Source organism: Thamnophis sirtalis, unplaced genomic scaffold, assembly GCF_051295495.1.
Source record: "Thamnophis sirtalis isolate CommonGarterSnake01/CBP01778 unplaced genomic scaffold, rThaSir2_p1.2 scaffold_5, whole genome shotgun sequence".
Lineage (NCBI taxonomy): Eukaryota > Metazoa > Chordata > Lepidosauria > Squamata > Natricidae > Thamnophis > Thamnophis sirtalis.
In genome coordinates, this window is record NW_028261385.1 from 71,856,353 (window position 1) to 71,872,849 (window position 16,497).

Here is a 16,497-nt window from a genome sequence, read left to right on the forward strand (position 1 = left end):
GGAAGTACTTATACAAAAAAAAGTATTTATGCAAGTAAAACAAAACCCTTTAAAGCAAATTATTTTGCCTAGCCATTACATTTCTAATGAATTAAGAGATGGTTCATTAGAGTAAGGTTAACATAAACAAATGAAATGAAGTTTTAGCGCTTGAATTTTTTGATTCAGTAAAAATGACTCTATGCACTTTTGTAAGAAAAACAATATAGTTCATCCTGATATTAATTCATTAAACTATGACACAGAGCAAAATATGAGACATTTAAGATAAACAAAACATGATATGTAATCCAAAATATATTATTACTGTAACAAGTTTGACAATATGATTATCATAACAGGAAATGTACATTCCTAGAGATGTTCAAGAATTCAAATATTTTAATTCTCCGGACTTGTGTCGAGTTTGGTAAATCATTTTCTTGCTTTTTATAAATTTTTAACAAGTGAATTCATATTTTACTGCTATGGGATACATTTAGCGTATTTTTCAGAGTATAAGACACACTCTTATAGGCTGAAAATCTGGGTGTGTCTTATACACCAAATACAGCATTTTTTGCCTCCTGAAACCCCATCCCCTTCACCAAAATGGCCGTGCAGAGCCTGTAAAAGGCTTTCAGAGAACTCCTGGGGGCTGGGGAAGGCAGAAATGAGTGAAAAACAGGCCATTTGTTTTGCTCAATTTTGCTCCCCCAACCACCAGGAGTGCTCTATAAGCCTCCTAAAGGCTATGCATGCAATTTTTTTGACAAAAAATGGGCCCGTTTTTGTGAAAAATAGGCAGTTTTTTGCTTGTTTTTGCCCCCCCCCCCCAGGAGCACTCTGCAAGTTCCCTTAAAGGCTATTCATGCTTTTTTTTTTTTTTTTTTTTTTTGAAAAAAAAAAACAGGCCTCCTTTCACGAAAACGGGCCATTTTTGGGAGGTTAAAAGAGTGCAAAAACTTTTTTTAAAATTTGCCTCTTCAAAACCTTGGTGCGTCTTATACTCTGGTGTGTCTTATACTCTGAAAAATACAGTATATTGCTTGAGAATTTAAGCTGAATGATGAAATTAAGGTAAAGATTCCCTCATGGCACATTTTTCTGGTGATTAAAATACCTCCTCAAAAAATATAAATTGTGATTTTTGTATGTAAAAGAAGAGGTAAAGTATTATAAACTATATGGGTTATAATACTAACTACACTGACTTAGTTTAATTTTGCATGTAGAGATTTTCCCACATAACAAGCTGGAGAAATGTCACTTGAAACATCTAAATACGTACGAGAGTTTTCTTTCAGGAACAACTTTGTTGTTTTTAAATTTGGTTCTTTAAGAATGGCAAATTGTGTTTTAAACCACTTATTAAAAGCTTGGATAGAGAAAGGGTCTAAGGCAGGGGTGTCAAATTCGATTTCATTGAGGGCTGCATCAGGGATGTGCTTGATCTCGGGGTGGGGGGAGGCATGGCCCTCTGCCAGTGAAAATGGAGCTTAGCGGGGCCATATCCCCTTGAGCTCCGTTTTCACTGGCAGAGGGCTATAGGAGGCCATCACAGCCAAAAACAGAGCCTGGGAACGCCGCACATGGTCCTCCCAAGCTCTGTTTTTGCTGGCAGAGGTACCACCGGCTGATCCATCGCTGTTTCCAGGGCGGCCCCGCAGGCCAGATCTAAGCACCCCGCGGGCTGCATGCGGCCCACACGCCTTAAGTTTATTACCCCTGGTTTAAGGTAATTTTCATTAAATGAAAATGAGATTTAGTAAAGCACAGAATGGGCTTGTCTTCAATCCTCCCCTCTGAGCCTTCCCTAGTCTGAGTAATAAAATCTCCAGAAGAAGCTAAATGGCCAGGCCAAGTATAACCTTTATTATTTGCATTTTGTTCATTGATCAATTGCTAGTCCATTGCTCAGATATCTCTTTTTCTAGGGAACTTACAACATAATGAATGATATAAGGTCTCCTGCTTGAGCAGTGGATTGGCCAAAAGACTTCCAAGGTCCCTTTCTATGTTGTTATTCTATGTTCTAAATATTTGTGTGGTTGCCTTAAAATTTTCAGGCAAGTAACTCTTTTCAGGACAAATCAAAATGGGTCATCCCATTACTGTTTTTAATAAAAAATAATGCAAGCTTTAGGACTGTGATTTTTTTAAAGTGGCCGAGCTATTGAAAAAAAACTAACTATATACCAAAAGGGAATGGAAAAGGAAATATGGGGGGAGAGGAGGGCCTTCCCTAGTGCAGAAAATAATATAAAGTCATTGGTGAATGCTTAGCCTATGAAAGATCGTGATCTGTTTATTTATACTCATGCTGGAAACATTTTTCCCTTTATGGGATGAAGAATGAGCAAGTTGAGAGATAGGGATTTTGCAAGCGAACAGTTTCTGTGACGTATGGAACTATGATTGCAGGAAATATTCCAAAGCCTGATAGACTTTGGACAGAAGTATGTGCAGACTCAAAAAAAGAAATGGAAAGGTAATATTAATTAAATGAAAAATTTGCTGTCGGTGCTTACAGACTTTTATTGTGTGTCTAGGCTGGGGAATGGGGCGGAGAGGGTGAGGAGCAGCTCGTACTGCACGCCTAGGCATAAATGCTCTTTTTGAAGGCGCACTGTAGATGGATTGTAGTTTAATTCAAAATGCTTTGCTGAAACATATGTCTCCTGGGACGGCAGGAAGCTATCCTGTCCTGACATTTGAGCTGGCAGTTTCTGTTTCAGTGGAGATATTTTCGACTGTCTTGTAAATTATGTCCATGCTATAAGAATATAAACGAGGTAACATGAACAATCCTACACGAAAATGTTCCTAAACAGAGAGTCAGTGTTCCTTTGTATTGTTTTGCTTTTATATTTGAGTACATTGAATTAAATTTCTCTGCTGGCTGTTTACCATTTATAAATTCAGTGTGTGTGTCTGTGTGTGTTAACATGTTAATACAGTTTGCCAAAGAACACAGGTCCATTTCACCTTTCATCATAGAACAATGCAGAACTATCAAATACTAATTATAATCAGTGATATTTTTAAATGGCTATATGCAAACCCATCTCAAATGCATGCATTTATTTTGTATCTTATAATTAGATGACCCCAACTTAACATGAAATGTGAGTATGCTAAAAACTGATTCAAGACATGTAGTGCATTCTCCAGGGGAGTATGATGTACTGGTTCTGGTATTTGAACAGCATCACTATATTTTTAACTTCTAGTAAGTTTTTTAATTTTGCATTTTTTCTTTTTCTAGAAAACGAAGAAAATGCCATAAATGGGGAAGATGACAAAATTCAGAAAGATCCCTATTTTGTGGAGACACCTTACGGCTACCAGCTTGATTTGGATTTTCTCAAGTATGTGGAAGATATACAGAAGGGAAATACTATTAAGAAACTGAACATTCAGAAGAAGCGGAAAGTGACACCACCTTTTGCTCCTGTCAAAATCCCTTCCAATCAGTACAGTGGATGGACATCAAATGAATCTCTTTCTTCATCCAACAGTGATGAAAACAAACATTCGTCTTTACTTTTTACAGCCCAAAGCCAATTAGCAGGGACAACTTCTGCAAAGCCTTCCTTGGCATTTGAAGCTTCTCCAAGCTTCCTAACTATCCCTGAAAGCAAACCATTACTTCCTCCTTCACCACAGCTGCCTAGACACAACCTTCGAGTTACAAAAACTCTCATGGAAACACGTAGGAGATTGGAACAGGAGAAAATGGCAATGCAGCCCATCCCTGGAGAAACCCGGAGGCCTAGGCTTTCCAGTTTTGGAGCCATGGGCTCCACCGGCTCTCTTCCTTCTTTTGTAGGATCCAGTAGCCAGAATCAGATGTGCCAGCAATTTCAGAATGGCTACCAAGGCAATGGAGAGTGTAGTCTTTATCTGGCCTCCTCTTTGGGCAGTTCTATTCGGCATAGCCCATTGAGTTCAGGAGTATCAACACCTGTGACCAACGTGAGCCCAGTGCACCTGCAACACATCAGGGAACAAATGGCTATTGCCCTCAAACATCTTAAGGAACTGGAGGAGCAAGTCAAAACCATCCCTGTGCTCCAGGTTAAGATCTCAGTACTTCAGGAGGAGAAAAGACAGCTGGTGGCAAAGCTCAAAAGCCAGAGAATGGTCAATCAAAATGACACAGGCACTTTCAGAAAGAGATCTTACAGTGCAGGAAATGCAGAGCAGTGGAAGAACCTGTCTTCGGTCAGAGGCGGCGGGGAGCTTTACATAGACTGTGAAGAAGATACAGGGAATGTGGGGCATAGCACAGAGCAGGTAGAAGAGTTCAGGCATTTGACTGCTGAAATGCAAGCACTGGAAAAGAAAATCCAGGACAGCAGTTACGATATTTCCTCTGTGCGAGGCAATCGGGCTAATGTAGCAAAAGAGAATAGGTCAATTGCCGTTGGTGCAGATGTAAGCATGAATGATATTGTGGTATATAACAGAGCTTTGAGGGCATGCAGGGATGTAGCCGTGGGAACAGAGGTGAAGACTAAAGATTTTGTTGCAGGGGTGTCAGAAGAAATGCTTGGTCTGTCTACTGAGGCTGAGAGAGAGATAGAACTTCAGCATCAGATGATTGAATCCCTTAAAGAGAAAATCTACCGGCTGGAGGTTCAGTTGAGGGAAGCCACTTACGACAGGGAGATGATCAAATTAAAGCATGAGCTTCAGGCAGCTGGATCTAGGAAAAAATCAGACAAGGCATTAATGGCACAGCCCCTTGTCTTCAGCAAAGCAGTGGGCACAGAAATCCAAATGAGAGACCAAATGGTGGGAAACCACGTGGATATTGTTGATTCTTGTGTAGGGAACAGTCCCCAGATGAGTAGCATTGGTGTATTGTGTAGGCCTATGTTGCAGAGTTCAGCTGTGGGGCCAGATGTTCCCATGAATTGGTGGATTGTAAAAGAGAGGAACGAAATGTGTGATCGTTGTATTGGGAGTTATGTTGAGACCCACAATAAATGTGTGGGCACAGAAATGAGCTTCTGCGAAACCGGGGTCAATACAGAGGAATTGGTGGACAGCTTAAGCCTGCATAAGAGAGAACTACAAATCAAGGAAGCGTGGTCACTTGGCTATAGAGACTCTTTGGATCTGACATTGTGTCCAGCTAAAGAGACCACATCTTGCAGCACAAACACAGAGACTCCTTGCAGAGCCAACTCTGGAATCATGGCAGTGCCTTGTACAATTAACCAGGGAACCAATACAGTATTAGAAAAGGCCGATGGATTCACCAACACAGAAATGACGATTTTGACAGATTCCAGCACCAATACTTTGTTGAGCACTTCTGATAAACAGACAAACACTGTGGCTGTGGAGCTGAAGACGGTGGCTGTTGGAGATGGTAGGGTCAAGGATGTAAATACTGCTGCTAAAACTCGTTCCATTGGTATAGGTACTTTGCTTTCTACTACTACTAGCTTTGATAAATCTTCTCTAACAAAGACCAAAGACTGCGGAGTAGGTCAGATCAGTATTCATGAGAACTATCTAGTTGGATTAAAAATGAGAAACATTGCCTGTGGTCCACCACCAGTTTCTCTTGCACCACCCAGCACAAGAAGCATTGGTGTTGGGGATGATTCTGTGGATGATTCAGGGAATCCCGACACTGATAGCCCATTTCCTCTGCCCGAAATAAGGACCGGCCTGGACCATTACATTGAACGGGTTCAAAAGCTTGTTCAAGAACAGCAAATGCTCCTTGCTGAAAATTATGCTGAACTAGCAGATGCTTTTGGAGAACCTCACTCACAAATAGGCTCTCTCAATTCTCAGCTCATCAGCACTCTATCATCTATCAACACGGTCATGAAATATGCAAGCACAGAGGAACTGCGCAGCTTAGAGGTACCAAAACAATGCACGGACAAACCTACTGCTACAGGTAGGCAGAGTGTATTGAGTCTAAGCTGTTGTAGAGCAGTTTTGCCTTAAGCTGCACCTTCTGAATGTATGGGGCTTTGTAGCTCCTTAGCATATAGTGTCTGGGAATTAGGAAAGTCAGTGTTTGATTCCTCAGAAGTTCATATCTTTATGAGAGAGAGAAATATCTTTATTTCTCTCTAAAGAGAACAAGAAGGAGTTTGATAGCCCTTTTCCAGCTAACCAATTTTATTTACAGGCATAAAATATTATGAGTTGCAGATGCCCATTATGAGCTTTATGCCTTCTAATAAAACCGGTTAGCCGGAGAAGGAACTTAACAGTCTCCTTGTGATTTTTTTTTTTTTTTTTTTTTGCTTTCCTAATTCCCATAGTGGCATGAATTTATTTGAAACACTGCTGTTTATTTTTTTTTTAAAAAGATCTGTTTTCAAAGTGTTGCTATGGATACAAACAGTTAATGCCAAATGTTAGTATTTGTGTAAGAGATAAGAGATGCAGGCTTTGTCATTGTCTGTAATTTTTTTGTATCTAATTAATAATATAGGTCTGCACAAAATATTGTACAGCATTAGAAATGGTCTAGGTTTTTGTATGATTTATTTGAGCAAAGAAGACTAACAATTGCCTCGTCCTCCTTTATAAGAGCCCCTTTAACAACATCTTTGTACCCCTGTCTCTTTTCTCTTAGAGAGGTCCATCCCCCCCTAAAATAATTGCTTTCAGATGGGACAACATCTGAAGTCTCAGAATAGAGGCAGGTGCTACCGGTATCTAAAGCAAGGGTTCCAACCTTTGCAACTTTTAAGACTTGTGGACTTAAAGCTGGCTGGGGAAATTCTTGGAGTTGAAATCCAGAAGTTTTAAAGTTGCTAAGGTTGGACATTCCTGATATAAAGAGAAAAGTCATTTACTTTGCTGAGAATCAGGATTCTAGAAAGATTGGGCTGGTATGAGCCTTCTCCATTCTAGACTTCAGCTGCATTTTTCTAAAGTCCTTGCTTCAGTCCTACCCAAAAATGGCAATGGTTTTTCCTTCTCTTTCTCACTGTAGACAACCATATTCCACTGGCTTCATTTTCTTCCATCTCCAATTACTTTTTTTATTTCATCTTACAGTTAGTCCTCAACTTATGAGCACAATTGAGTCCCAAAGTTCTGTTACTAGGCAAGACAGTTGTTAAGTGAATTTTCACCCCATTTTACGACCTTCCCCGCCACAGTTGTTAAGTGAATCACTGCAGTTAAGTTAGTAACATGGTTATTAACTGAATCTGGCTTCCCCATTGATTTTGCTTGTGAGAAGATTGCCAAAAGTGATCACAAGATACACTGCCATCATCATAAATATGAGCCAGTTATCAAGCGTCTAAATTTTGTTCATGTGACCACACGGATGCTGCAATAGTTGTAAGTGTGAAAAACGGTCGTAAGTCCCTTTCTTCAATGCCATTATCATGTCGAACAGTCACTAAATATATGGTTGTAAGTTGAGGACTACCTACCGTGTTTCCCCCAAAATAAGACACGGTCTTATTTTCTTTTGACCCACAAAATATGGCTTGTACCTTATTATAAGGGGAGGGCTTATTGTTTTGGGGTTGCCGGGTGGCTGCTGTCTTGCGAGAGGGCTTCCGAAGAGCCAGGCCTCAGGGGCAAACAGCTGTGTTGTACTGTCACAGCAGCGCAACACAGCATCCATGAAGTGACCACACTCACGAGCAGCCACCTGGCAAACCCCCTTTCCAGATGGGCACAGCGCCATTCAATGACTTAGGGGTATCGCCAAGCTGCGTGAATGCCTTTTGCTGCCCCCAGCTCTTGTGGCTTTTGGCACCTTTGGAATGCCTCTAGGTCAGTGAATGGTGCTCTGCATGGCTGGAGAAGGGGATTGCATGAGCGGCTGTTCCGTTCCCTGCTTGCGCGCCGCAGAAAAAGCCATGCTGGGATGGCAGCAGCGGTGGTGCCCTGATTCTGCAGGGAGAGTTGGGCCAGGGCATCGTGAAGCTGGGAGGCGCGGAAGCATGGAGCGGAACAGCCGCTCATGCAACCCCTCTCTCCAGCCGTGCAGAGTGCCATTCACTGACTTAGAGGCATTCCAAAGGTGCCAAAAGCCACAGGAGCTGGGGGCGGCAAACAGGCACTCACCTGGCTTTGCGATACCCCTAGGTCAGTGAATAGTGCTGTGTCCATCTGGAAAGAGGGTTTGCCAGGTAGCTGCTCGTGAGCATGGTCACTTCATGGATGCTGTGTTGCACTGCTGCGACAGCGCAACATAGCTGTTCGCCCCTGAGGCTGTGCCCAACTCTTTGGGAGCCCGCTCACAAGAGAGCAACCACCCGGCAACCCCCCTCTCCAGCTGGGCACAGCGTCACTCACTGACCTAGCGGTATCCCGAAGGCACCAAGCAACGCGAGCGCCTTTGTCCGCCCCCCTGGTTCCTGTGCCTTCAGGATACCTCTAGGTCAGTGAGCAGTGCTCTGCCTGGCCGAAGGGGGGAGGATTGTATAGGGGGCTTATTTTCATGGCATGGCCTTAGTTTCAGGACATGTCATATTTTCGGGAAAACACGGTATATTTCTATTTAATATTGTTCTCCCTTTTCACATTCTTCTCTAAGTATTCTAGCTCTTTTCCCTTATTCTGTCTTCATCCAACAATTTATTCATTTGCGGTTTTTGCTGAAAGAAGAGAGGATAATATATGTGAATGTTTGTGCTTTTGTATGAAAGAGAGGCCTGTGTGCCTGAGAGTGGTTTGGGTCTGCATGTCTTCATGGAAAACCAGTCTTTATGAAAAGAACGCCTTCTTTTACAAGCAATTCATTTTAATCACTGTTACTTAATTAAGTCTGTATGTTTATGTGCCCTCTGCCCTAATTGGAGAATGATGTATAATAAATTGTTTATGCTGCACAAAGATTATGATAAATAACTTGTACATAATTTTACACATGAGGTTGCTGCAAAATACTAATACACAAGGAAAAAATTTCCAAGAAGACCCACTTTAAATTAATAAATAGGTGTTACTGGTAGCATGCTGTTGGTGGGTTGACACTTTATCTCCATAGAGCTGAAAACATGGATCTGATACTATTGGGCCATTTCTCTTAATTTCTCATGCTTTCCAAAAATACAATGGCAAGTTTTACTCTTATATAACACCATCACTTTTAGTACAGGAGTAATATGTAAACAATAGGTTACTTTAAGCCAAAATAATACTTTACTGATTTGTTCAGTACTTGACTTCTGTTGATTTTATTTCTCCTATTTCTTACTTAATTTGATAATGAAAACCAGTAGTTTAGTAAAGATTTTATTTTATAATGCAGTTTTTAAGAACAGGGTTTAAGGGGCTGCGTAGGTTTTTTATTTTAAAATCTGAACAAGGAAAAAAATGGCTTTCTTTCTTTGGTCAAATGTACCCAAAACAATTCTCTGAATACTGAAAACATTGTCTCTAGCTGTATTTTTCTTCTTTTTTTGCACAGACCTCATACTTAAATTAAAGGCTATAGAACAGTAGTTTCATGTGTCAAACAAGCATCCAAGATCTTTTGCAATCTGGGACTGTTTTGCTGTTGCATTCCTATAATCCTGAAAATGTTTTCCTTTTTCCTGGTAAGGAAGTAGTTGCAGTGGAAACTTCTTGTTATCCATCTGCAATTGTTTAGGACATAGAACTAAATGAAAAAGCAAAACAAAATTGATGAATAGTTCTGCCACTTATTGATGGGAAGAAAGTATGCGAGATAAATCAGCTTCTCCAGCTGCTTTTAGTGTCTTCCAGGAAGTGTTCTACAACTAGGAATTGGCCTTCTGCTCCATTTCACTATATTATTTGCTGTAATCCTTTAATTTACTTTCCAATGTAGCCTTTTATGGTGTGCCATACACATATCTACAACAACAAACTAGAAATAATTATAATCAATATGACAAAGGAATATTGCATCTCCTTAATGTTCAATATTATGACAGAAGATTGACTGAATTATTTTTTAAATCACATTATTTATTTCCACCCACTCTGGTTCTCATACTGTAGCTTGAATGATAAACATTCAAGTAAACAAGCTGTACTCTGGGTTGCATTAAAAAGATGTAAAACAGCTGCTCCTTGTAATAAATTTTCACATTTTTAATGTTTTTTTTTAAAATACATGTAGTTTTAAAAATAAATTAATAAAATTTCAAATGTTACCATCTGAAATTATTTTAAATTCATATATCTCTCTTTTAGTGGCTGAAAAAAATGTGATGCTATTTATAAATGCATTTATACTGTTATTTATAGATTTGTAGATGAAAAATTTATTATTTTGTCCCTTATTAGAAACAAAACAAAAACAGGAAGGTTACTTTTGCTAACTCAATGAATACTGCACACTAGGGATGTCTAACCTTGGCAACTTTAAGACCTGTGGACTTAAACTTAACTCCCAGAATTCCTCAGCCAGCCATGTCTCAAATATTGGAATGTTTGAATTTGTGTATAGAAGAAATACTAAGCAAAATCATTTTTATTTGGCAAAATACAGCCTTTTTTTGCCAATATAAGATATTTGGGTCCACAAGGTGACACAGTAATTCCCATCTAATTCCAGGCTCTTCAAAATTGATGCTGGGGCAGGAAATCGGGACCATAAATGAGGAGAAGACTGCAATAATTGGAATGAGACAGGACCAAAAAATTTTGACTTCCCAGGATAGCACATTATCTTCAATTAATCTTACAGATGACCAACTTGCCTCTGGGCTTTATGGTAATTCTGTTATGCTACTGTTTGCTCTGTTATGTTATTTTTTTAAACAGGTTGGTCATTTTCTAATAGTATAGTTCTCAAGTGAAATGGTACAAAAGTTAGATAACTCGCGAGGAAAAATTGTAATTGGTCTATGGAGAACTATGCTTATTCTTGTGTGGTTTTTACATATTTGATCTCTATTCCTAAAGTAAAATATGCTGACTATAATTTGAAATAATACTAGATACTATCTAGTCTAATGCATCCCAATAACTTGTGATGTAGGCTGAGAAATTAGTTTGCATTTTGTTAATGAAAGCATTATGTATATGAATATATACATAATATGTATATGCACCTTTGGTTTTTATTTATTGTATCTGCCTGCTTATCCTGTGTATGGTATGTGCACATATTTTAGATGACATTTAATTGCCTTTTTATGAGGTGGTTCAGGAATTATTTTTTAAAAAAGACTTATATTGGCCAGAAAGTTGGATATGTAACTTATACTCAGGAATTATTTTAATAATCTTGGAAACATGTTCAATCTCTACGCTCAATTTTTAAAAATTTCATAGGTGGCTATACACATATGAAAAAATCATTTAGTTTATTAGTTTATTATTATTACTAGAGAGTCAGTTTGTTGTAGCAGAGTAGAAACTAGGAGAGTGTGAGTTCTAGTCCTGAAGCACAAAGCCACCTGGGTAACTTTAGGCCAGTCACTCACTCTCAGCCTAAGGAGGAGCAGTGGCAATCATGTCTGACATTGGGCATACTGCAAATCCCATCAGCCACAGACTGTCAATTGGGAGGAACTAGAAAACAAGTTTTTTCTGCAGTCGATCCTGCCTTACGGAATATTTTGCTCTCAGCGATCAGAACGGCCCCAGCCCTATTGGCTTTTCACAAAGCTTTACGAACTTGCTGTGTACCTGGGACTGGGAATGTGTTAAGGGTCTAGTTACTTGGCTTTACCATTAGTTGTTTAATCATCCCAGCTGCTGTTTCTACTTATCTGTTTTGTGGATAATTTTATTTTTTTAATATTTTTAAATTGCTTAAACTGTTTTATAATTTTAGAATTGTAAGCCGCCCAGAGTTACTTGGTGCTTTTGGGCAGCCGTAGAAACGGAATGAATGAATAAATAAATAAATAAATAAATCCTGCCAAGAAAACTGCAGGAACAAGTTAAGGCAGTTAACCTGAGTCAATACTGACTTGAACACACTCCTCCCACAAAGAAAACCCTGCTAAAATTTAAAGGCCATTGTAAAGATATTAAATGAACACATGAATGGGGAGGAGGCTTGCACCATTCAAACTTTCAAAAGCTTGGCCATAATATTATCATGTGGATTTCTATCCCTTGCATGAATAATGTATATAACAATGCTCTAAGGTGAAGATACAATTGGGATAGGTTTGAACACATAGCCCCGTCGTGGTGTGTGGGAAGTCTGAAATCTCTGTCCATTAGTTTCTTGCACATTTTAAATTTGTCATTGGTCAGAATAGCTTAACTTCAGGATATTGATAGTGTTGATACAAATCTTTGTTAACATAATTTCTGTACCTTTTTTGGTAGTCTGTGCAAATGATGGTATGTTGAAGTCCATCATGAAGAAAAAAGATGGGAAAAAAGATGAGAATACAAAGAAGAATTTGCAGTTTGTGGGTATTAATGGCGGGTAAGACCTTACAGTTCTGAAATTAGATTTTCTTTTCTTTTCCAAATCGATTGAAGTAAAATTATAGTCATAAATTGATATTTGATCATAAAACTATAATATCATAAATTATTTGTTCCAAGGCATATAATTTCAATGAAATTATCAATGTCTTGTAGGGAGAAAATGCACCGAAAAGATGCTGTTATACAAAAACAGTATCTTTTCAGTCTATTTTCTCCCCTCAAGACATGTTGAGATGATCCTTGATATCATTATATGAACATAGTAATTACATATTTTTCATTTTTCTGATATTGAGTTATAATTTTTTGGGAGTAAAATGTTTTAATTATAGGGGTTTTTTTCAATCAAGGTTTTGGAGAATTTCTTAAAATGAAATTATACTTCTCTTAACATCTCCCACCAGATAAACTGTAATTTTAAAAATAGAATATTTTCTTCCAATATATAGAAGCAATTGAGAAATAGAGATTCTAATTTCTTTGAGAGCATTTTACATACCCAGGAAAAAAAAAACTTTGCCTGAATATTTAATAGTTAACATAAATCAGGTTTCTCATTACTCATTTGATGAATAGTTGCACTTCCATAAGTATTGTGTTGTATTAGTCAGCTTATTAACATCATTTGGATGTTTTGCCTATTGATGAAGGAATTTTGCCATTAGTATAACTTTTAAAAGCCTTCCTGTAAAAGGCCCATGGAAGAGAAATGTTTAGAAACTGTTATAAAAACAAAAAGGAGCAGAGGCACTCAACTCCTGGGGAAGGAAATAGTTTTAGAAAGAAACTTATAACTCCTCCCTAACACACTGAAGTAGAAAAGAGACAAGAAGTAGAAAAAAGACAGTCACACTTGCAGGATTCTATTAATATAGCCTATCAGTGGATCAGTAGAACGGTCACTTCTAGTCTTTTTTTGGAGTCTGTTTCTTGATCTGGACAACCACAAAGTGCTGACACTTCCCAAGGCTAGTATAATCTGTAAAGCACTAAACTGGAGAAAGATGGGATGTAGCAAACTAGTTGCTTTAACTTTGAATATGTATGTAATGGTACATTAATGAAAAGCCATTTTATTTCCTAGGTATGAAACCACATCAAGTGATGATTCTAGTTCAGAAGAGAGTTCCTCGTCGGAGTCTGATGATGAATGTGCTGGGAATGATTATGTTCAGATTGAAAATTCCAGCGTACTTGAAAGGGAACATAGATTAAACAGGAAAGATGTTAAACCTGTTCAAGAAGAAGAAATAATGCATGTTCAAGAGCATGAACCTGAGAATGTAGAAATCCGTGAGAGGTATGGTATATTTTCTGCATAATGCAGAAATTAGTACATGTTTTAATTATGTAAATTTTGTCATAATACAGGTAGTCCTCAGCTTATGACCACAATTGAGCCTAAAATTTCTGTTGTAAAGGAAGACATTTGTTAAGTGATTTTTGTCCCATTGTACAACCTTTCTTGCCGCAGTTGTTAAGCGAATCGTTGCATTTCATAAGTTAGTGTACAGTTGTTAAGTAAATCTGGCTTCCCCATTGATTTTGCTTATCAAAAGGTTGCAAAAGGTGATCACATGACCACATGACCGTAGGACACAGCAACAATCTCAAGTATGAATCAGTTGCCCAGCATCTGAATTTTGATCACATGATAATGGGGATGCTACAAAGGTTGTAAGTGTGAAAAATGGTCATAAGTCACTTTTTTCAGTGCCGTTGTAACTTTGAACGGTCACTAAATGAAATGTTGTAGTTCAAGGACTACCTGTAGTTCTCAATAGCCCTGTATTTTTAACTTTTTTTTGGCTATACAATTTAAGGCCTGCATTCACAAAACAAAAGTTTAAGCTTCCAAATTGCTTCATGTTTAATAGAAAAACAGATACAATTTTTTTTAAAAAAATACAAAATTCAAAAAGTTGAGAACTACCAGTAATCCTTTAATTTCACTCATAATGCACATAGAAGCTATTGCATTAACAGAAATATGGAATATTTGAGAGCAGTGAAAGCTCCGCCAAAAATTGAGATTGTTATTCTTGACTACTTTTCTTAAATAGAGAAATAATTTGTACTGTTGTTAGAGTCAATATTTATCAGGTCAATGTTAAGGTTTAGTATATGCATTTACTAACTTATGTAATCAACATAACTTGGCCTTGCCCAGACATCCCACCAAAAGCTAAACTGTTCAGATTGCATTTTAGTTTACTGACTCTTAACCAGTCCATTAGTGCAGCCTGGTGGTGGTTCAGAACCTAAACTTCCACTTGTGGATTTGATGAAAAGGGGAAATAATTTAATATAAATCGGTGTCCATTCTCTTTAAATATATGAATGTTTTTGCTCAGTAGCGTCATGATAGACTATAGAATGAAATGGAAGGATAATAATCCTGAAGTATAAATATCATGAGGCGAAGCAGAAATTCCTAGAAACCCATCCAAGTAATGCCAATAAAGGTGTTCCACCCAGAGTTTATACAACCATAAGGGCTGGAAAAAATATCTAATACATCTAGTGTTGTTGAAAATATGATCTTCAAAAGATGAACATCTCCTGCTGGTTAGCTCATGCTAAACTTACCTGTTTCTCCCAAAATAAGACCTTCCCAGATAATAAGCCCAATTGAGCCTTTGCGCACATGCGCTAAAATAAGCCCTCCCCCCAAAATATTGGACAAGCAACAGCCATGAGGCGACCACTCGCGCTGCCTCTTGCACCTCAAAAATAATGAGACCTCCCCAAAAATAAGGCCAAGCTCTTATTTTGGGGGTCAAAAGAAAATAAGACCCCACCTTATTTTCAGGGAAACACGGTAGGTAATTACAGTTTGAATGTGCTAAGGTAAGCCTTGCTAGAAGTTTACATTATGATAAATAACTTTTGTAAAATATATGTTAATATAGTACATTTTCCCTACATCATGATAGGCCTGAATCCATGTATCTTCACAAATCTTCTGAAGAAATTTGTATTACTTAAAAAATATATCAATGGGCAATATAATGATGGTTAAAAATAAAGAAAAAAATGTATGACGTTGTTTTATATTGTTTGAAAGTTTGAGGTAGATGCTTTAGTACCACTAGTTAATACCTCGAAGATGACTGTCTCCTCATCTGCTCCTCAATAAGATGCATGTTGTATTCTTGAAATAAAATCTGTAGGAACTGGTAAAGAGTTTTTGCTGGGGTATATTTCCTCTAAATCAGGGATCCACGACCCCTGTTAGGAACTGAGGTGCACAAACAAGTGAAGCTTCATTTGTGCATATCCGGCAGTTAGGTAGCATGCAAAACTATTCTCCCCCTCTCCCCGCCATGGAAAAATGATGTTCCATGAAACAAGTCCCTCATGCTAAAAGTGACATTTGCTCTAAATTAAATTAAATTAAAATGAAAAATGAAAAAAAATTTAAACATGCCATCTTTTTTTTCAGATACGAACTGAGTGAAAAGATGCTGTCAGCATGTCATTTTCTGAAAAACAGCATTGATGATCCAAAAGCCATGAGCAGCAAAGAAATAGTAAGTCTGAGCATTTTCTTTACTCTCATTAATCAAAAGGAAGAAGTTGCTGCTATTTATCAAAGATGTCAGTGAAAAAGTACCAGTTTTCATGTTACAAGTTTTTATATTTCTGAATGGTTCATATAATCCATGAGTAGGGGAGAAGGAATGTGTTCCTGGAGGTGGCAAGTATGTTCTGTTTTATTCAAGCTTGTTTGTACAATAAAACTAACTGCTCCATCAATCCTGAACCATAATGGACTAATGTATGGCATATTTCAGTGCTAAAATAAGCAGATAGGCTGAAATGAAGGTATTTAATCCCTTCAATTAGCATAGTGTAGGGTTGTTTCTGCAGTGCTAATTTTAGCCTCCAATCCACTTGCCTTTCTTAAATTTGCTATGCTGGTAGGTGGTGCAGCCAAAATATATACTAAAAATGCATTGAACCGACTTGGTTAAAATCTCATAGCATTTAAAAGCAACAGTATAATCCACTTAGTCATGCTCTTGATCTGGATACTGCTACCAAGTGTAGAAAAATACTTAAGGTAGGAAGTTAATGTTCCACTTGACTGAGAAAGTGTGTCTGTTTTGATGTGGAATGTGCTCTATGTGTTACCAA

General features: G+C 38.1%; 1 protein-coding gene across 2 annotated transcripts in view; it reads left to right on the forward strand.

Moving 5' to 3' along the window:
• KANK1 (KN motif and ankyrin repeat domains 1) overlaps window positions 1-16,497 on the forward strand; it is a 150,360-nt gene that overhangs the window by 126,432 nt on the left and 7,431 nt on the right. For both annotated transcript variants that reach the window (XM_087716016.1, XM_087716017.1), the window contains 5 exons: window positions 3,248-5,905; window positions 10,517-10,675; window positions 12,250-12,352; window positions 13,442-13,657; window positions 15,803-15,890. In XM_087716016.1, the coding sequence (XP_087572142.1) occupies window positions 3,248-5,905; window positions 10,517-10,675; window positions 12,250-12,352; window positions 13,442-13,657; window positions 15,803-15,890 (3,224 nt within the window). The remainder of the gene's footprint in view (window positions 1-3,247; window positions 5,906-10,516; window positions 10,676-12,249; window positions 12,353-13,441; window positions 13,658-15,802; window positions 15,891-16,497) is intronic.